Source organism: Equus przewalskii, chromosome 5, assembly GCF_037783145.1.
Source record: "Equus przewalskii isolate Varuska chromosome 5, EquPr2, whole genome shotgun sequence".
Taxonomy (NCBI): Eukaryota; Metazoa; Chordata; class Mammalia; order Perissodactyla; family Equidae; genus Equus; species Equus przewalskii.
The window spans coordinates 75600237-75622722 of record NC_091835.1 but is presented as its reverse complement, the minus strand read 5'-3'; the positions used below and the strand labels follow the sequence as shown (position 1 = coordinate 75622722).

Below are 22486 nucleotides of genomic sequence, written 5' to 3'. Positions count from 1 at the left end.
CTGCCTGAAGCATAGAAGAACTCAGGCTTCGGGGTCAGTAAGACTTAGGCTGGAACCGCAGCGCAGCCCAACCAACGATGCAATCTTGGGCAGATTCCTTTGCCTATCTTAGCCTTGGCTTCTTCTTAAATGGAGATATCTGCCACGAGATATTGTGAGGAATAAAAAACTTTCCCTTAGTCGTCACATTTATTTCGCTTCCAAAAAAAAAAAAATCCCTATGACTACGTTTTAAAATGCTAATATTTATTCCTATAAAATACTGACAACGCAACTTGTGTGTGTGTTGTGATTTCCGTTTTAAATCATTCAGGGCTTTGGAGGACACAGTCATCTTACTTAAAAAAATTGTCCCGTCAGGACCCTACTTATAAAGAGGTCTCAATTAAAAGTTTCCCTTAACAAAAAGATCGTGGTAAAAAGGAAAGAAAGAAAACAGAAGGAACTTGAGACGGTTTCGATGGAACTATCAAGTTTGGTCAGGGAGCGCTCGTCCATTGTGATTTTCTATTGGTTAAACTTACCATCAATCTCACCAGTTGTAAACAAGGTGGAGACGGAAGCGTGTTGTTAAGGGGTGGGATCTTCCTGTCGCCATTGCTAAGGTGAGATCCCGCCTTCTAATAGGCTGAAACCTGCTTCTCCCGCCCTCTCGCGTCAGTTGCTAAGAGGCGGGATTTAGTGTCCGTGAAGGACTGAGTGCTCGAAGTCCCGCCCATCCGATTGGTTGTTAGGGGGCGGGTCTTGTAGCGGATAGGCTGCCGGCCCTGCCTGTTCGGGGTTAGTTGCTGGGGAGAGGCACGTGAGGAGGCGGCGGCTTGAGGCCACCATGGCGGGAGGAATGAAAGTGGCGGTCTCGCCGGCAGTTGGTGCCGGGCCCTGGGGCTGGGGGACGGGGGGCGGTGGGGCGGTGCGGCTGCTCCTGGTCCTCTCCGGCTGCTGGGTCTGCGGCTCAGGTACCGCCCGGGCAGCCGCTGCCAAGGGGGCGGGTGCGGTGGGGTTATATTTAGGAAAGTGGTGAATATTCCCAGGGCGCGGACCGTTATTGTGCCGAGGGACGCAGGCGTGGCGCGGGGGATGAAGCTTCGTGGTCGGCGAGTCGGCGTCGGCACTGAGGGGTCTGGGCCCTGGGGCAGCTGCCCAGAGTTGGGGGGAGACGGGCGGGGAGGCCTGGACTTGGGGGAGAAGCGGTTCTGGGGGCTGCGTCGCGCTGCGCGGGCCTCCCCGAGGTTCCTGGTTAACAGGAAGGAGACGGAGGACCATTCGGGCAGGCAGCGCTGCATCTGGAAAGGGAGCATCCCATTCATTCATCAAGTTAGCAAGACTTTCTGAGCGTCTGCTCTGTCAGGACTCGGCACGGGTGGCTGAGCAGATAATTACAGCTCACTGAAATGCAGTGACCTCTATCTAACACAACTTCTGCTCCTGTAAGACCCTGGCCTCTACCGGCCCTGTAGAACGGACCTGGAGCCATTACATTCCCGTTTCCAAAAACGATACGAACGCCATTCAGCGTCGAATAGGTTTCTGTTGGAAATTTATTCACTCCTCAAGCAAACTTGTTTGATACATGCTGCTGGATAATTGGCTTTGGACTGGGATGAAATTGTTTTCCTTTTCTACTCTAATCCAGAAAACCTGGAGTGTGTTTGTAAAAAACCTCCTTCTACTCCCTTGTCGTTAAATGCACAACAGAAACATAAGTGAGATTTCCGAGCTTCCACTGGAGGCAGTTGACACAAGGTTAATTAAGATAACCTTATCTTGTAAACACATACTATACTGTCTCCCCTCTCCCTGGTTTGCTGACTGTCTCATGCCATCACAACGATTATCCTGAGCTGCCGCTTTAAGGTTGTCTCAGGTTCCATAGACCTAGTTCCAAAGTGCAGCGTCCTGAACAGTTTTTTAGGGAGAGGAGAGTATCCAGGAAGATGCTTTTCCAGAGGCAGGGCCCAGAGTAATATCTGAAGGGCTACTTATGATCTGAGTGAACTTGGGCCGGATGGTTAACCTCTAAAGTGGGATTGTGGATTGTTTGGATGAAAGAGAAAACATAGGCAAAGATGCTCCTGCATAGTCAGCGCTCCATCAGTAGTCTGTCTTTAAGTTTCTTTAATGAAGAGAGGAACAGGGACTTCTTGACTTTGAGAAGAGTAAACTCAGGGGATGCTGTTTGTTTTTTGTGGCCTGATCATATGGGTGACAGCTACAAAGAGTCAGTCATGTAATGGGGAAGAACTCGCTAAAAGTTAGAGCTGCTTAAACCTAGAATGGAATACTTCGAAAGGTAGGGAGTTCTTTCTCACTGGAAGTTTTTGAAAGTTTGAGTATAAAAATAATATGGTTTATTTTAGACTATTTGGCAAGTACAATTAGGTATAAAGAAGTAGGAAAAACCCTCACTGTTTATTCCCTTCAGAGGCCATCTATTTTAGCACACTTTCTTTTGGTCTTTTTCCACTTTTCTTTTTTAAGCAATAATTTTTTTAAAATAAATTTTTTATTGAGGTAACATTGGTTTATGGCATTATATACATTTCAGGTGTACATCATATTTCAGCTTCTGTGTAGACTACCTCATGTTCACCACTGAGAGACTAGTTGCCATCCGTCACCCTCCATCGTCCCTTTTGACTCCTTTTGCCCTCCTCCTCCCCTTCCCTTCTGGTAGCCACCAGTCTATTCTCTGTGTTTGTTGTTGTTTTTCCATATTGTTCCACACGTTTTTAATTAAAAAAATTTTTTTGAGCTGATAATACATCTGTATACCTGTCAGCAGTCCTGTTCTCTTCCCTGGATACCACCAGTTTAAAGTAGTTTTCTTATTTGGTTTTGTAGCATACACATTTTCCTATGTCACTTAAAATTCTTCATAAATGTTGTTTTTCCTTGTATCCTATACTATTTTATGGACAGACCATTTACTTAATATTTCTCAAACATTTGGTTGGATATTTGTGGTGTTTCTAGTTTTTCATTGTTGCAGATAACACTTTGAACATTTCTGTATAAGTTTTTTATTGTATTTGGATTTTTTTTTAGGATTATCAGAAATAGATTTGTTAGATCAAAAGCTAAAATATGTTTAAGACCCTTGAAACTTCTTGCTAAAATACTTTCCTGCAAAGATAAGCCAGTTCACACCACTTTCAGCCGTATTTGCTTGTGGCCCATACCATTGCCAGCATTCGATGTTCTAGACTGTCACACCTTTGCTAGTTTGATAGATGGAAAGTGATATCCTAATTTACTTTGCATTTCTTGCATTGTTTGTGAGGGAGCATCTTTCAACTGTTTGTAAGCTATTTAAGTTTTCTCTTTAGACTTTTAAATTTTTTGGAGAGTGTGTGTATTCTTTATTCTTGGTCTTTTTATTCTGATTTTTGTATACTTTAAAAATCAACTTGTATGTGCTTTTTTATATATTTAGGATATACATATATTTAATAGTCTATTTATTACAGAACTTTTCCTTAATTTGTTTGCCCCTTTTATCTTTTTAAATAGAAGATATATATCTATTTGTGTGTGTGTGTGTGAGGAAGATTCGCCCTGAACTAACATCTGCTGCCTGTCCTCCTCTTTTTCTTTTGCTTGTTTGTTTGTTTGTTTGAGGAAGACTAGCCCTGAGCTAAAGCCAGTCTTCCTCTACTTTGTATGTGGGATGTCTCCACAGCATGGCTGGTGGGTGGAGTAGATCTGCGCCTGGACTGAACCCATGAACCCGGGCCGCCAGAGTGGAACACACCAAACTTTAACCACTCAACCATGGGGCTGGCCCCTAGGATTTCTATTTTTTATGTGGTTACTTGATTTTATTCTTTAGATTTGTTTCTGTTGCTTTTATGCTTAAAAGGCCATCCAAAATTGCATTGATTTTTTGTGTGTGTGTGGTACCATTTAATTTTTTTTATTTTACTTTTTAGTATATAATTCATGTTAGCATTTGAGGTGAGGTGAAGTGGATTACCTCTAGGAATGAATAGAGGCTATTTAAGAATTAGAAGAGGGGCCAGCCCTGTGGCCAAGTGGTTAAGTTCGCGCACTCCGCTGCAGGCGGCCCAGTGTTTTATCGGTTTGAATCCTGGGCTCGGACATGGCACCACTCATTGAGTCACGCTGAGGCGGCGTCCCACATGCCACAACTAAAAGGACCCACAACTAAGAGTGTACCACTATGTACTGGGGAGCTTTGGGGAGAAAAGAAAAAAATAGAATCTTTAAAAAAAAAAAGCATTAGAAGAGGTGGTTTCTCATGACTTTTTAGGGTCCATTCAAGTCCTCACATTCTGTGAATCATTTTCATTACCTTTTACCTGTAGATGTTAAATGATCAGTGTTGTTGATTGAAAAGTAAGTGAAAAGTAAGTTCATAAGGATTATAAGTAAATATGAAGTTATTAACCTTTGACTAGCTGCTTTATGAGTAAACACAATAAGCAAGTTGTGATTCACTAAATTCCAAGAAGGCAGTTTCTGAGAAGAACTAGATATTTGGGCTCAGAAGGCATTTTCTTGAATGTTTAATAAATTCTGCTTTTTAACGTGCTGGCTAACTCACTTTGGGGAGGGGAAGGGAGGTGGTGTATGTCCTTTTGCTACTGGAAGCACAAGGTTCTAACGTGAGCATTTTGACAACTTGTGTATGTTTAAAATCGTTTGGTTTAGTCTGTGTTTCTAGCAGTTTAAGCCAGAGCCAGAGTAGTGATTGTTTCCACAAATTATGCTCTTAGGCTGAATTGGTGTATTTTCCTTCTTGATAAATTTTCAAAGATGTGGCTGGCCAAGGTGCTGATTTCCATAGGAGGCTGCTGTTCAAGTTTATTTATTTATTTATTTACTTAGTTGTTTAAAATTCTTTCCTGTGAATGGTATGGAACTTGGGAAAAGGAAGAACTAGATTTTAAAAGATGCTGCTTTTTATAAAACAGTTTTATTTCTTTAGGAAAATGGCATTGGAGAATTTTAAAGTTTAAAAACAAGATGCCTTTTCTTGGCATTAAGTTTTTCAAATGGCCTGTGCTAGTGACAGATAATTTGCATGTTACTTACCTCTTGAAAATAATAATGGGCTTAAAAGGTGTACTGTTATATTACTTGGTGCTGTGGGAGAGAAGGGGTTAATAAGTGTGAATCTTTTTTTTTTGACAAGTGTATGTTTTTACTTGGGGCTTTGTAAATTGACTGGATATTCTTTTAAGGAAGTGATAGGTTCTTGTTCAACTTTTTTTTTTTTAATACTTCCCCAATGTTTTTGCAGATCTCAATGACTTTGTAAATGTAGTAGTTTTAAGCTTCACATGACGTTACTCTCAGACTCTCCAGAGGAAAATAAACTCTTGATCCATATTTGTGAGTGGGTATTCTTTGGGTATATTTGTGGGCTTGCTAGTGAGACAAAAGTCAACAGGATTTTGAAAGCTTTCATTTTATGAAAGGTAGTCTTGAAGGAAATCCAAATTACTATTGGATTAAACCCTAGTGAGAAATTGATAAATGGGGTTCAGGACATGCCATCCCAAAATATGGCACCTTGGCATAATGAATATTTTAAGCTGAGGGAGTTTGAGAAAACAACAGAGGTGGGAAGCTTGCCCTTCTTCCCTGAAACCGGCCATAGAATCCTCGTGTGAGGGGTGCCCTCCCTGTGCCTGGAGGAAAGGAGCATCCTTCTCTTCAAAGACAAAGGGACGCCCAGAAGAATCCTCACACAGGCCTAGCTCCGTTTCCTCTAGTTTACTGCAATTACCTCATCCTCCTTACCCTATCATCCTCCTTCACGACTGTCCACTCTTCATCAAACCATCAAACAGATCTGTTTCTTTGGGTCTTCGTTTCCTTTTTAAGGCTTTTGTGTCACGTAAAACATAATAAATAAATTTGTATGCTTTTCTCCCGTTAATCTATCTGTCAGTTTAATGTTCACATCAGCCAGGGACCCTAAGAGGGTCAAGGAAAACTTTTTCTTTCCCTAGAATATCAAGACTGAGTTTTAAAAAATTGAGATATAATTCACATACCATAAAATTCACCCTTTCAGTGTTTTTTAATATATTCACAAGGTTGTGCAACCATCACCACTGGCTAATTCTAGAATGTTTCCATTACTCCACAATGAAACAGTGAAACTCCATACACCTCAGCAGTCACTCTCCATTCTCCTCTCCTCCCAGCTCCTGGCAACCGCTAATCGAACTTTCTGTCTCTGTGGATTTACCTATTCTGGACATTTCGTATAAACGTGATCATTCGATGTGTGGCCTTTTCTGTCTGGCTTCTTTCATTCAGCATAATGTTTAAGATTCATCTGTGTTGTAGTATGTATCAGTACTTCTTTTTATGGCTGAATAATATTCGTTTGTATGGATATACCACATTTGTTTATCCATTCATCAGTTGATGGACATTTGGGTTGTTTCCACTTTTTGGTCGTTATGGATATTGCTGCTGTGAACATTCACTACAAGTTTTTGTGTGGACGTGTTTTCAGTTCTCTTTGATATATACGTAGGAGTGGAATTGCTGGGTCATATAATAACTCTGTGTTTAACTTTTTGAGGAACTGTCAAACTGTTTTCCAAAGAGGTTTCACCACTTTATAGTCTCACCAGCAATGTAGGAAGGTTCCAGTTTCTCCATATCCTTAACAACACTTATTATTGGCCTCTTTTTGATCACAGCCGTCCTAATTGTGAAGTGATATTTCACTGTGGCTTTGGTGTGCGTTTCCCTTAGGACTAATGATATTGAGTGTCCTTTTATGTGCTTATTGGACATTTGTATATCTTCTTTGGAAAAATGTCTGTTTAAATCCTTTGCCCAGGGGCCGGCCCCATGACCGAGTGGTTAAGTTTGCGGGCTCCATTTCGGAGGCCCAGGGTTTCACCGGTTTGGATCCCAGGCATGGACACGGCACCACTCTTCAGACCGTGCTGAGGCGGTGTCCCGCATAGCACAACCACAAGGACCTACAGCTGGAATATACAACTGTGTACTGGGGGGCTTTAGGGAGAAGAAGAAAAAAAAGAAGAGTGGCAACAGATGTTAGCTCAGGTGCCAATCTTTAAAAAAAAATCCTTTGACGATTAAAAAAATTGTGTTATTTCTCTTTTTATTGTTGAGTTGTAGTAGTTCTTTATGTATTCTGGATACTAGGCTCTTATTAGGTATATGATTTGGAAATATTTTGTCCCATTTTGTGGGTTGTCTTTTCACTTTCCTGATAATGTCTTTTGAAACAAAAGTTTTAAATTTTTATGGAGTTCAAATCATCTGTTTTTCCTTTGGTTACTTATGCTTTGGTGTTATATCTAAGAAACCTTCACCTAATTCAGTCATGAAAATTTACACTGGTGTTTTCTTCTAAGCATTTTATAGATTTTACTCTTACATTTAGGTTTAGGGCTGAATTTAGCTTCAAAATTAGTCTTAACTTCACCCTAAAATCATTTTGGTTTGGTGTGCATCATTGCCTTTTTTTGTGTGTAACTTTGGCTTTTTTTTTTTTTAAATTTTATTTTAGCGTGCGAACTTAACCACTCGGCCATGGGGCCAGCCCCTAACTTTGGCTTTCTAAGGTTTGGTTGAGGTTTTTGTGCTTTTGGTTTTGTTTTTTAGTTTGTTAAATCTATTCACCTTTATACTAAGAACCAGAGTGATAACTAAATTTCTGCTTAGATTAGCACTTAGTAAGTTAAGTATAATATAGAACTCAAGGAAGAAATTATTTAAATATTTTGTGGTGAAGAAGGTAGCTTGTGCAAACTTGGGTGGGAAGATACAAGAGTGGTCACTTTTTCTTTTTTTAAAGATTTTATCTTTCTTTTTTCTCCCCAAAGCCCCCCGGTACATAGTTGTGTATTTTTAGTTGTGGGTCCTTCTAGTTGTGGTATGTGGGATGCTGCCTCAGCATGGCTTGATGAGCGGTGCCATGTCCGCGCCCAGGATTCGATCTGGCGAAACCCTGGGCTTCTGAAGCGGAGTCCGGGAACTTAACCACTTGGCCATGGGGCTGGCCTCGAGTGGTCTCTTTTTAAACCTTGAATTAGCTGAGATTGAGGGGAGAATCCTCAGTCTTGGTAAAATCATTGACTGCTCTTAAAACTTGAAATGAAACAAAACAGCCTGGAAAAAAGTAACTTTGCGATCTTTTTGTATCTGCTTAAGATACTATATATACAAAAAACGTTGCCAATTCTATTCATCCTACTCAGGAAAGGGATAGAGAAAATCAACAGATGGGTTCCTTAACCTACACGTTTGTAAGGGAAACAGGACCTGGATGTGAATCTTGCTTAAGCTATTCACCAGCTGTGTGATTTGGGGCAAATTACTTAATCGTTCCTAAACATCAGCTTCCTCATTCGTGAAACAGGGATTATGAAAGTGCCTACCTCATAGCATTTTGGGGAGGGTTAGATGAGACATGGCACCACTCAGCAGACTGTGCTGAGGCGGTATCCCACATAGCACAACCACAAGGACCTACAGCTGGAATATACAATATGCTGTGTCTTAGTAAACACTTAATAGTAGCTTTTATTATTATTTATTCTGGGTTAAGTGACTATTTTTAATATTTAGATAATTAAACTTGACAGAAATAAAACTGCCTTATTTCTTCTATCATCTCAGTTTTTCTCCTGTTTCTATCACTGACATTTTATCTGCAACTTTAAATCATCAGTTTAATTCTTTTTATGAAATGAATTATAATTATTAGCTTGTTCTTTTATGTTCTTATTTCCTTTCTTTGCCTAAAGCCGGAATTGATGTAAACGTGGTCATGCTTCAGGAATCCCGAGTTGATTTTGTGAATACCAATCAACAATTCTGTTATAAAAATGTGCTTATCCCAAAGTGGCATGATGTATGGACACGGATCCAGGTAATATTTTGGAGGCCCCTGGCAGGGGCTGCTTCTGTGAATATCTGTGTGTCTGCGATTACAGAGTACTTTGACACACAATTAAAAAAAAGCATTATTAGCAGTCTTGTAAGGGTTGAGATTATCCTGAATTGTGTTTTTATCAATAAGCAAACGTTTATGCCTACTTTGTTCTCTCTCTCTGTTCCTTTAAATAGCTTACAATACTTGACCCTGAGGTAAACTTCCTTCCTCTTTTCCCCAAAGAAACTGCTTCCTTCTCTTCCTGTCTCTCCTTTTACACACACGCACACACGCACACACGCGTGCGCACACACGCATGCACACACACACCGCCCTCTTTCTCTTTAAAGGCCACATTCCTTCTTGGGGCTGGAAACCGCCGCCTGTCTGTCAGGGTGTAAACTCTTTGCCTTGCTGCTCCTGTTCTGTTTGGATTCTACACAAGATGTTTCATAAACCCCTGAGCTGAAGTTTCCCCTCGACAGAATGACTTCAGTCTCATTTATTTCCTAATATTCTTGAGCCACCTGGCAAGCAAGGGTGTCTGGCTCTAATAATGGTTGAACAAAGTGAGTCCTTTTGGAAATGTTGCTGCTGCTATAAGCATAATTACTGATAAGGGCATTTGTTATTCATATCAAAAACATAAGGGTGGGTTTCTGGTGTTTTTTTTTAATTCTCTTTTTTTATTGTCTGATATAAAGATCATATTCCATCTGGGGCACATTATAACCAACATATACCTGTAATCAGTGATTTGTGACAAAGGGTTGAACTTCTCAGCCTGTCACTATGAGAAATATTTTCAGGGCTGTTTATGTGGCTGGCAGTTTTCTTAATATTCTAGACCCTTGCTTTGTATGCTCTCTCATAAATAGCTGTATTGATAACTCTTTCAGCTTGGAATTCTTTTTTTCCCCTTATATTCTGGCGTAATAGTAGATTCAGATCATGTCAACAAGACGTTCTAACAGCTGCCTCTCTGTACCATTTGTGATGTTATTTGCCCAATTATATTTTAGCCACTGCATCTCTATATTTCTCATAAGCCTTGTGGAAAACTGATACCATTACTGATTTAGCTATTTACTCTAAAGCTTTAAAAAAATATTGTTTTTGTGAAAAGTTTAAATTCCTACTTCTTTTTTTCTCATCCTGATTTTACTTGTATTACAGATCCGGGTAAATAGTTCCAAACTGGTACGAGTCACCCAGGTGGAGAATGAGGAGAAACTGAAGGAGCTAGAGCAGTTTAGTATCTGGAACTTTTTTTCCTCCTTTTTAAAAGAGAAATTGAATGACACCTATGTTAATGTGGGTCTATACAGCACAAAAACCTGCCTCAAAGTTGAGATTATAGAGGACGACACCACGTACAGTGTCATTATGACCCGGAGTAAGTCTTATCTCTCTTTTTCTGATGGATCATATTGTGAGAAGGGACTGAGCTTTGAAGGGTATAATTAGTGAGACAGAGAAGTCAGCCCAAGACAGCTCCGTTTTGGTTCTGATTATAACCTGAGTAGGCCACAGCTCCAGACAGTGCAGGGGGACTCCACCCCACATAAAACCCTTTAGGGCTGGAATCGAGACACTTCACCTTAGGTCATTCTGAGTACCTTCTTGCCTAGAATCCTGAAGACTTGCATTCCTAATACATCCAATGGCCCTGAGCTGATATGCCTAGTATTCTTCAGAGCAAGGCAAATATTCCTGCCTTCTGGGCACTTCTAGACAAAGATAGATGTTCTGAAATGTACAGGCTTACATTTGAAGACATGAATGATTAAACAATAAAAACTGAAGAAAGGTAGAACTGCATATTAATACTTCACAAGTGGAAAAAGTATTTGTGGAGCCATAAATAAATATGAAGAGCACTGCATTTTAAGGCTTATTTGGTGGAACTAGTAGACGTTTTCCCTTCTCTGAATGTGTCTGAGAAAGTTTCACAGAGGAGGTGGATCATTATCCTGTTGAATTCTCCAAGACTTTTGGTCTCTCTTTGGGTACTACCCAGGGTCCTGGATGTTGTGAGTAGTAGAAATGTTCCTGGGTTTTGCAACAAAATAGGTTGTGCCCTTCCAGTTGTCATAGGGGACCACAGTTCTTTGGCTGTATAGGACTGGCCAGTTTTTTGGTGTTCCTTTTACATTTACTGATCCCTCTTGCTCCTGTTCTGTTTGTGGACCTCCCCTAGCCTCAGAGCTGGTGAACGGGAAATCTGTGGGAGTGTCTGGCATGCCACTAGGGGCCTCTGCTAGGGCCCCCTGGTCCTGGGTGGGATGTGTTTGAGTGTAGCCTTTTCCAGCACAGTGATTGTGTGGCCAAGGGAAATAGGTGGTGGTATTGGGCAAGAAAAGCAACCAGTTAGAGAACAACAAAGGGCCCTGACCCAAAGTTCTAGGCAAATCTGCTGAATCTGAGCCTGTGAAGATTTAAGGCTGGAAAGCCAGAGTGGGAGAGACCCCTAGTGGGTGATCGCATGAAGTGCTGATGCCAGCATGCTTGGCTGTGTCCAAAAAGCAAAGCTTCGTTTCTTTTAGCCTTGGTGTAGGTAGCCAAATAAAATAAGGTCTTCTGGGAAGTACAGGTTAGACAGAGACCTAATTGTACTTTCTCTTTGGAAGAGTGCCCAGGCTTTGTGTGGAATTTACAATGCTGTTTAGGTGGGCTCTTTGCATTTATTTTATTAGCTGACCAATAATGCCAACATTGCCTTTTTTCCTATAATGCCTTAAACTGTTTGGTTCTCCAGTAAGCAGAAGTCTTTATTTATTTCAGGATTTGACCCCAAACTCTTCCTCGTTTTCCTCCTTGGACTTACACTATTTTTTTGTGGAGACTTGCTGAGCAGGTAGGTTCCAAGGCTAGGGTGCAAAATGACGAGGCTCAGGCCTCCTCTCCTGGACTTTTACTGTAAAGACTAAGTGCTGCCATTCCCTTTTCCAGGACCTTTATGGCTAGGCCATTGCCTGCTTGGATAATTTTGAAAAATGCTTTAATACGCATTATGCTTTTTGTTTTTTCTTGTATTGAATAAGGTTGTCAATGATGAAATTCTCCTGTAGGTTGACCCATTACAGAATGGAATTTAGCCAAAACATCACCATCATTTCCACTATTAGAAATAACCTGTTAAGCCCTCGTTTTTACAGGGCCATGTGTTGTTGAGTTTCATGCTGTTTATTGGTAAAGAAACAAACATCAGCCACTTATTCATCTCCTGCCTTTAGGAACCTACTACCAAGCCAGGTGAAAGTGACATGTACAGATATGAAGAAAACGTATAGGTCACTACACATTGAACAAAGGCAGAAGCAACATTAACTTCGTACACAAGTAAATAGAGTATTTGTGGAGTAGCAAATGAAAGATTAACAATTGGAGTTTGAAGCTGGGCTGGAGTGAGGTTGGGGAAAGCTGGTCCTTATTTTGGGGATCCTGAGAGAAGCCCGGGGAGGGAGGACTATCTGGTAGAAAGAGCCTGGAATGGGAGTAGGAGCTCTCTGTTTTAGGCCCCGTGTTTGGTTTATCCTTCTGGGTAATCAGTTGAGTTCTAGTTTCCAGTCTCCACTTGGGCAGTTTTCTTTCCCCTGCCTTCTCCCAGGAGAATCTGTGCAGTTCCTAAGAAGAAAGACTCTTATTAGAAATGGGGTTGGGACAGATGCTGGGGATGGGAGTGGGACACTAAGCAGATATCTGGGGGATATCTGAGGGGACCTCATTGATGCTAATCCTCATAATCTGACAGTGACTACATTATGCCAGTCTCTTCAGTTTTCTGATCTCAAGTTTTGGGCAAATACCTGCTCTAATCTTGTACCTTTTCTCTAACTTTTGGCTGGAATAGTTGTCCTAGTTTGAACAATGGCATGTATGAAGAATACACACATAGTGATGAAATAAATTTTCTCTCTGCAGAAGCCAAATCTTCTACTATTCCACTGGGATGAGTGTGGGAATTGTGGCCTCTCTGCTAATCATCATTTTCATACTGTCCAAGTTTATGCCCAAGGTAAGCAGCAGAATTTTCCTATGCTGTTAGGCTGAGCTTGGATGGTTGAATGAGTGTTTTCTTGGAAAATCTTAGTGCACTGGAAATTTGCGTTGATGGCTGATAAGTCAATGTCCTCCTCTTTCCTTGATTCAGAAGGGTACTTTCAGTGATGAAACTTGGAGCCTGATTACATGCAAACGCTCCATTTTTATTTAAAGTCCTCTGCCTAGTGGGGGATTAAAATCTCCTTCCTATTTGCTAATTACATAGCCAGGCTTTCTAAAGTGATTTAGCATCTCATTTCCCCAGTGTTCTTTGCAGACTGTAGCATTTTAAATATAAAGGACATCTTTTTAAGAGATGTGTTTTTTGTGCAGTTTTAGTAGGTTGAATTTGTTTTTTTAAATCGTAGTTCCATTTTGCTGCTTTTATGTATGGAAAGCCTGTTGTAACTTTTTGCTTTCACTTCTACTCTGTCTTAGAAAAGTCCCATTTACGTCATCCTGGTGGGAGGCTGGTCCTTTTCTTTGTACCTCATTCAACTAGTTTTTAAAAATTTACAAGAGATCTGGAGGTGTTACTGGCAGTATCTTTTAAGTAAGTGTTGGTTTTCTTTTCTTTTTATATGTTTATCGGCTGTTTTAGTTAATTTGATCATGAAAACATATTGCTTGCTTACAAAAGTTTAATAGTTCACGTCATTTTATTAACATTTAAGGATCACAGTGCGTCACTTATTTCTAACACCTCTACAGTTGTCACCTTCTCTTAAGTTAAAATGATGCTGCTAGGTAGAAGACTTTAATTTGTTGGTGTTTATAAGTACACCTCTTTTAACACAATAGGCATCTTTCTAAAAAGCTGTAAATTGACTTTATTAATATAATCATATTTTAAATACACTTGAAGATCTTAAGAAGTAAAGGATTCCTCAGTGAATTTTATCTGTAAAGTGAGAATCCTTTGGTAATACAGATAGTAACCCCTAATCTACCCTTTAAGAGGTGATTAATCTGGATTTTCATATATTTGATTTTTTAAACAGACTATTCTAGAGTTGTTCAACATGTAGCTTTAATCCTCCATTTGAACCAAATAAATTTGGGAAAACAGAAAGGATGGAAACTTAAAGAAATAAATATATCTGAAAACTGAAAAAAGTGAGAATAATTGAGTAAAAGTCTTGTCTATTTTCCTGGTTCAATAGGTGCTATATAGTGAATTTACTACTGCCACCCACACAAATTATTTTTACCAGTTTTAGATGAAAAAGAATGTCTTCTGATAACTCTTCTCATAGGCTATGTCCTCTCAGTTGGATTCATGAGTTTTGCAGTCTGTTACAAGTATGGGCCGTTGGAGAATGAACGAAGTATCAACCTGCTCACCTGGACCTTGCAGCTGATGGGCCTGTGTTTCATGTATTCCAGTATCCAGATACCACACATTGCCCTTGCCACTGTCCTCATTGCACTGTGTACTAAGAACCTGGAGTACCCTATTCAGTGGCTGTACATCACCTACAGGTGACTGAAAGGCATTGAACTTTGTATTGAAATGTGCAATGTGGGATGTAATTGCATCAAAAGGATACAGAGGTGTTGACCTGGGAGCCTCTCTGTTAATGACAATTTGTTGTATTATGCTTCTGCTTTTGTTATTCTGAGTCTTTTTTTTTAGACTCTCTGTAGGCATTTTTATAGTTTTATTCTAGTCACTTTATATGAAATAAAAGCATCCAGCAAAGTGTCATGTGTTCCTGATACCACTAGGTGGTGCAAAGTATATCGCTTTTATACCACATGCCTCAGGTCACCTGGTTTCAGATTATTTCACATTGGCTCTCAGATTGCTCTGGGAGTCCTGGTCTTATCTTAAGATGTAATTCATAGCATGTTATCACCTTGCGTACTGAATATGGAGTGGTCATAGGTTCCGAGGTTATCAGTGGTTGTTCTATTACAGATAGTCAAAGTGATACCTTCAGTTTGGGGAACCTAGTTAATGGAGCACAGTCTTATACCATCATTTTCTTGTCACTTTTCCATTTATTGGAAAATAAATATTTTGTCTATCATTTATTGGAAAATAAGTGAATTTATTTACATTTGTGAATAATATTGACTACTCTGACTTGTCACTCATAGTCTAACGTGTCAAGAGTACGTTATAACTAAAGATGTCTGTGGAAGACAGGTGGGCGTGATGAATCTTAATGTTCAGGCTCTCTGCAGTATGCTTGGCCCACTGAAGGGAGCTGGAGGTAAGGATGGACATAGATTACTGATTAATGATTCATGATGTTATTTTGGTGAGCACAGAAAGATGTGTAAGGCAACAGGAAAGACTGTCCCACCTCGTCTCCTGACAGAAGAAGAGTATCGGATACAAGGAGAGGTGGAGACCCGAAAGGCTTTAGAGGAGCTTCGAGAATATTGTAACAGTCCGGGCTGCTCTCCTTGGAAGACTGTTTCTCGAATCCAGTCTCCAAAGAGGTAAACTCTTGGCCAGATATGCCAAGCATTTATCAGCGTAATTGTGACCTTGAGTTTTAACAGAGATCATACTTGTAGATAATCTTTTTATATTTGAGGCTTTGTTTGCCTCTTCATCTAGGAGTAGTCAAGAGAAAGGTATGTATCATCATATGTTAAGCAGTAGGCTGTTTTCTGGGTCCTCAAGGAACTATCTGCTCTAGCTTTGACTGTAGCATTGAGGGGAGAAGACACTGGTACCATACTAAGGTCCCCCTCTGGCAGTTTTGCATTGCTCTCTGAGTGGTTTTTTTGTGTGTGTGGAGTGATAGTTGGGTTTTTTTTTGTTTTTATTGGGGCAACCGTACCAATGACTATGTGAAGCTTCAATTTGGAATCCTGATGGCATAAAGTTTATAGGGCAATAAACACGAAAAAATGCCTAATGCCCCTTAACTTCTCTTATCAGGATTGCAGATGACTAAAGGAACCTTAGCACCTCCATAACTAAAGAGGATAGACTAGTGCTTATTAAGCAGGATGAGGGTGCAGGGATGTTGGCCTACGATCCCAGCTTTCCTTTTCTACTTATTTCTTGCTTTAGTCTACTTACGTGCCAGTAGGGACAGGGATGTTGGCTAGACCCAATATAATTTGAGCTGTGAGCATATGAAGGGTTTTAATTTGTTCTTATTTTGAAAGAAAACCAGAGAAGGCAGAAGGCAGGTTACTAATGAGTATTATCTTCTCTTTTCCAGATTTGCTGACTTTGTGGAAGGCTCTTTCCACCTCACGCCAAATGAGGTTTCTGTCCACGAGCAGGAGTATGGATTAGGGAGCCTCATTGCCCAGGATGAGATCTATGAAGAAACATCCTCTGAGGAGGAAGACTCGGATTCCCAGTACCCCACTGTCACACAGAACAACTTCCTGACTTAGGTGGTGGTCAGTTATTTTTATGTGGACTGGCTTGGTACCTCGATGGTCCATGTTACATGTGTTGTGCAATTTCTTCTCAGCTCTTTGAAACGGGGTGAGAGAGTGTGGAAATTCTCCCGCTGAGATTAGAGGCCTGAGTAGGCCTTCCTCCAGAAATGGTCTTGGTGGTCTCTTTGGGGTCCCTGAGGAAGGAGAGTGGATAAAGTAGTAAATGCTTCCCATCAGTTAAGCCATCATGTTTCCGAAGAAACTGGACGGCCACAGCTAGTGTGGTGTTCTAGCTCCCCTTTGAAAGTCGATTCAGTCATGGCATTTCTGCCACTGTGGCTCGCACTCAGAAGAGAGAAGTCTGTGCAGCAATGCTTTCAGACTACAGGCTGCATCTTCCAGAGAGAAATCTACAATCAGAGCCTCCCTTCACTTCTGCTTTTATTTCAGTGACTTTAGAATAATCCTCGTTTTAACTGTTTTAAGAGGAAAATAGCTTTTGTCTATCTTGTTTTTTAAATGAATACGTTTTTTAAAATGTAACAAATTCATGTTCTAGAACCAGCAAATGCTGCAGAGTGACAAGCCCCAGAGAGGCCCCTACATATTATTAATATGGGTTCTCCATTAAAGCCCCAGGAGCTGTGATGTTGAGCTTTGAATTAGTTCTCACGCGTGTGATATTCTAAGTCCTGCTTACTTTTAGGAACATGCCTGCAGGCTCTTCTGTAGGGGAGGTCTGTGGCGCTTTTTCTTATACATAACTTTCAATTCCATCTTAAAAATACGTCTGCGTTCTTCCCTTCCCAATCCTCTTCACCCCCGCTGCCCTTTCAGGAAGGGTCTGTTCCCTCACCTGGGAAATATGTACAATTTAGTTTGTTTTATTTCTTTTATTCTCTTCCCCTTGATTTATAGCGTTATTCCTGCTAGTTAGGAAAAGTGATCTTATTTAGGGAATTTAAATGCTTTTTACAGGTTCTCAGTTTTTTCTGTCCATGGGTCACATATCTTTGAGTGGCTGTGGAATCAAGAAACTATCTCCTTTTCCTTTCTCTTCCTTTGTCTACCTGTTCTACCTGTTCCTATCAGCTTTCCTCACGACCGTACTCCTCCCTCATGAAATCTGGTTAATTTGTAAGCCCCGAAACTATCTGTGAAGTCTCTTGATCCAGCATACAAGTTGTAGCTAAGTAGCTGCTACGGTTTGCACAGGAAATAGACCTCCAGATAATCTTCCTGCCTCTGGGTGCTCATTCAGCCATCAGGATCAGATATGCTTTTCCATGAACTTATTGTACTTATGTGCAGTTCTGTTTCTGACCAGAGATGCGTGCTGCCTTTTATTACAGTGGCGTTAGTTTCACATTCTTTTTGCCATCGGAAAGTACCCTTATAAACCAGCAATGTCATTTGTGAGGGAGCAAATTCCCAAGTCTCTGTCCTTCACTTGGTTCTTTCTTTGTGATCTTCACTCTACCTGGGAAAAAACTGTAATTGCTCAATAGACACTCCTGGCAGGAGCACAGTGTCAGGTTGGCTGGCTTACTGTGATCGTGGAGAAGGCAGATGATTTTTTAAAAAGCCGTGATGACTCCTTCAGACCAGTCATTTAGCAGATAATTTTGAAAGGCCCTGGGCTCCGTTGCTGACTTCCAAAACGTCAGCTCTGAGACTCCCCTCCAGGTGGCCAGTTGATTATTTCCACCAGTGTTTCCCACAGCTTTAAACTGTCCTAAAGTGACAACTACCTCAACTGGCAGCAAATAGACATATAGTAGGATGTGAAAAATAAGGGTTTTTGGGCAGATGCTGTGAGTTAAAGTTGCAGTCCCAATATAAAGGAGCTTTATATTGGGAAACCTTTATGCCTTTGTGAATTACGTACCTGGTGAAATTATACCTCTCTACAAAGAACTGTTAAGGCCTCTGGAATAGAATATTTTTTTTGCCTCATTTATAGAAATTGAGACCTAGCATATTTGAGCATAAGTTGATTTGAAAAAATAATTGAGCTGTCCGAGTAGTCTCAGGTTTCCCTGGAGACTTTGGTGCCTTCACCCAGATAGCTACTTAGGGAGCTGGAGCTTGCTGCCAGGGTGACTTTTCCTGACTCGTGTCTTGAGTTCAGTGAGAAAGCGTTGTGAAGCAGAGAGAGATTCTCCTCTTCTTCTGTTTAGTAAACTCCTTGTAAAATACACTTTCCATCTCAAGACCAGTTTTTTCCACAGTGTTTGAATTTGGGGTGAGTAAAATCAAACTCAGTTTATTACTTTCTTTCTGGTAGTTGGAGAACTGAGCTGTAGGCCGTGGCGATGACAGTGGGTCCCGCAGCATGAGAGCTGTGCTCAGACAGTGAAGGACAGTGCCTCTGGTGTGCTGTGTGTCCTGGCCCTGCCCCAGGTGCTTCAGAGCCTCCGTGTGCCCCGAGATTGCTTGACTCCATAAACCTTTTTTAGGAGCTGCTCTTGTCTCCCTTTTGGCCACTTAGTCTGCTGTCTCAGTCACTACCTGAAGCCCCCATTTAATTTTTCTCTGGCAGTTACAGCTCTTGCAATTTCAGCATAATCTCTTCTCTCAGACCAATCTCATCAAGAAAGATTGAAGGCATAACTATGGAGTGAGCTGGACATTGGAGCCACATCTGCTGCCAAGTCAGCGTCTTGCTCGGCAAATATCAAGCTGTAAATTGGCCCTGGGGCTCAGTGTCTCATCAGCATTGGAAATCTATGGCCTCTAATCAGTCTGACCAAGTTGTGTAGAGCATGACTTCCATTAATGGGAATCTAAGAGCCAGCTGGTCTAAAACATTTCCCTGTCACTTTCCCACTCAGCTGGCTTTCACTAGATCAGTGGAACCAATGACTAAAACTAAGGAAAATTTAGCAACTTTGATATCCTCTGATAAGAAATTCCTATCAATAACCACTTCATCCCACCCAAACTAGTTTATTTCTCCCCCCAAATTTGTGACTTGTATGTTGATTACAAAGGGGATTTTGCTGATAATAGACTTTGAGTCCCCATGTTCCATTTTTTGCTGATACATCCCATTCTAGGGCCTAGCCCTGTCTTCCTTGACTGTGTTCCCTTCAACCCAGTCCTCGCTTGGCATATACAATAAAGATTTGATGAATGAAAGGACCCAAGTAGGCCAGATAGTCCCCCAGGCCCTGGTAGCCATAAAAGGCTTGGGAATGGATTATACAATTGCTTCAGTCTTTTTGTTGTTCCAGAAAAAATATGGGCTCAGATGGATGCCTGCGTAAAAATGGTTCCTAGCTGTGTACTCATAACTTTTCTCTGAATTGAGTAGTGAAAACTGAAGTAGGAGGAAAGGAAATTAAATGTTCTTCTAGTATTCCTTTGGACTCAGGTCTGACATATGAGATAATAACCTATAATGAAATGCCAAGAATTTTATCTGAACCAAGGAGAGGACACTTTGACAGACTTATTATGCCTTCATGTTACACCGGCACTGAAACCAAGTAATAAACATATAAAATAGCCATTGCCCAAGGCAAACGAACCTAAACCTTGGTTTATGTTTGATGCAGCAGAAATTGATTGTTATATTTTTAGGGAAACCTATGCAATTGTGGTCCAGTGGTATCTGTTGATCACTTAGCTTATTGATTCAGTTTCTGTTGAGTTGGATTCTAGACGGTTACTACCTTGGAAAGGATGTTTGGTGCCTTATGTGATGGGGGCCAGAGCCTGCTGGGAACAAACAAAGCAGATTCATGCCAGCATCAATGCACAGCTTTGGTGGGGATGGGAGTGGCACACAGCCCCCATCCATGTGTGTCGTCTTCCTCTTCACGCTCTTGACAATAACTTGAAAATGGTAAGATCACCTTCTCTGAACTTTCCTACAGCATGGCAGTATTCTTATGTCAACAGAGTGGATAGCTCATAATGTGAGTTATTAGAACTGTGACAGCCTGCATTGCCTCACTTTCCCATGTTTCTGGAATTGGTGGTGAAATAACAGGGGTAAGGAATCACTGGGTAAGTTTTACCCTGTGGGTAATGCCTTAGTGTTATTTAAAAGATTTGTCATTTATATTTAAAATAAATGTTCATGAACATTTGAAAGGAACAAAATGATCAGGGACGGCTCTTTGCCATGGGTCTCATTTTCACTCTTTTCTGTAAGAAAAAATAATGATATCTTATTATATATTTTTTCATTTTTATTGTACGAGTTTGTAAGTAATCCCAATTTTAATAAAGTTTTATAGACTATATAGTGGTCTCTCTTAATGAGCATGTACTTTTCTTGTTTGAATCTCTTGTTTTCAGATACTCAGCAATTAGCTTCTCAGTTTCACCTTTCTAATAAGACGGTTTTGCCTGCCATCTATTTTCCTTTTTTTCTTAACCACTGCTCCCCATCCTGGGTCTGTCTTGGTCTTCTTCCATCCTTTGGCTGGATGATTTCCCAGGATGCTGGAACTCTAAGGGGTATTCCTGCAGGAGTAGCAGGTTGTCTCACAGTGCTCTCATAGGAGAACAATGTATAGGTTATCCCTGGTCCAGGGGGCTACCTTGATTGCACTTTAGTTTTTTTTAATGGCATAAAGCATGTCTTTGTTTCTCCATGGGGGTGAGGGAAAGCCCCGTGCATCAGCTGTGGGGTGTAGGGTAGGAGAGGGAGCAGGGCTGTAGTGGGCATTAGGGCCACAGACTAAAAACTTCATTGATGTCTTGGCCCAGCTTCTGCATAGGGGTCTGGTACTTTCCATCTTTTATGTTTGGGCTGTTTTCTTTGCTCTGGGAATCCCTTATAGCATTGGCCTTAATTCTGTACCGTCTCCTCTTTTCTCAGTTATTTAGACTACATGGAAATCCATTGCCCGTTTTTGAAAGACAGAAATAGGGAGAAACAGGATGTAGACCATATGTCCACTTATGTAGATTAATGCACACTAATGACATCTTTTCTCCTCTCCCTTCTAAAACTGTACTAGGTAAATAAGAGACATAGGTGATCATTAATGGTTGAATTAATAAAAACTTAAAGCATAATTGCTAGGTGTATGACATCATAGGGTTTTAGTGAGGATAAAAAAAGACAAGTTTTTATTGTGTAACAACTTTTAAAAGGTGAATATCGCTGGGAGGACTAGTGAGTGTGGATCAGTTTAATCAGATTGCTGCCGTCCCACCTCTCAGAAACCAGCACTAAAGGATTTAGATTTGTCCTTTTTTTTTGTGCCAGCTTTATTGAAGTATAATTTATATATAATAAAATTCACCAGTTTTAAATTTTGCTGAGTTTCGACAAATGGAGATGGTCAATGGTTGTGTAACTACCACCACAATCATGACGTAAAGCATTTCCATCACCCCTAAAAGTTCCCTCATGCTCCCTCCATGGACTAGAAATTTTAATGGGGGGGCGAGGAAGGAGATTTCGGAGTCAGAGTGGAGGAAGACTAATAAGCTCCAGGTGGCTCAGTTTCTCCTGGGAAGCAGATCACGGTCCTGCATCCCCCATGCCTTCTCCCCACCCCGGATGCTTTGAGAGATCTTGAAATTCCAGATGACTTGGGTGCGTATTTCATACTTTGTTAATTTGGAGTGACCCACTCATCCCAGTTTGCCTGGGACTTTCCTAATTTTAGCATCAGATTCCCGTGTCCAGAGAACTCACCTCAGGTCCCAGACAAACCAGGATGTTTGGTTACCCTAGCTGTGATGTTCAGCTGTTCTTTCTAAGCCTGAGGTTGCCATTTCATTGTAGGGTCACTTCGCTCGTGTGAGCACACAGTAGGCACTCAATAGACAAGTGAATGGGTGAACACACAGATAAACCCCCAGGTGTAGACGGCTGCAGATTCCTGGGCTGAAGAACAGAAGAGCTGGGTTCTGGTCTGAGCTCTGCCAGGTTTGCAGTGATGTGATCCTGGGAAAGTGGTTTCTCACTCTAGGTCTGTTTCCTCTACTGTAAAATAGGGGATCTGTTGTCATTTCTCCCTCTGATACTGTGATCCTGCTCCACCTAGATATAGGATTATATTCCTATGTCACTTCCACTCAGCTTTTTCTCTCTCTCTTTTCCTTGCCTTTCCCCCACTTTCAAATATATATAGTAGATCAATAAATTACGTAAGGGCAGGTTGATAATGGAACTGCTGATGGGCCAGGCTTATGCACAGTGCCGCTGTGAGAGCAATAGAGTTT

At 41.0% G+C, this 22486-nt stretch overlaps 1 protein-coding gene across 1 annotated transcript; it reads left to right on the top strand.

The window, feature by feature from the left end:
- Positions 1–725: 725 nt before the first annotated feature.
- NEMP1 (nuclear envelope integral membrane protein 1) lies at positions 726–20547 on the top strand. Its single transcript, XM_008540565.2, has 9 exons — positions 726–956; positions 8766–8890; positions 10070–10289; positions 11678–11750; positions 12818–12911; positions 13376–13490; positions 14194–14419; positions 15215–15388; positions 16126–20547. The coding sequence occupies exons 1-9, from the start codon at positions 830–832 to the stop codon at positions 16304–16306; spliced, it is 1335 nt and encodes a 444-aa protein (XP_008538787.1). The 5' UTR covers positions 726–829; the 3' UTR covers positions 16307–20547.
- The last annotated feature ends 1939 nt before the right edge of the window (positions 20548–22486 follow it).

Bases quoted from the DNA above. Each gene is read 5' to 3' on its own strand.
- NEMP1 (XM_008540565.2), top strand. From the start codon at position 830: ATGGCGGGAGGAATGAAAGTGGCGGTCTCGCCGGCAGTTGGTGCCGGG. The intron at 8,891-10,069 runs GTAATATTTTGG...CTTGTATTACAG, and splicing joins ATGTATGGACACGGATCCAG to ATCCGGGTAAATAGTTCCAA. The intron at 12,912-13,375 runs GTAAGCAGCAGA...ACTCTGTCTTAG, and splicing joins TGTCCAAGTTTATGCCCAAG to AAAAGTCCCATTTACGTCAT.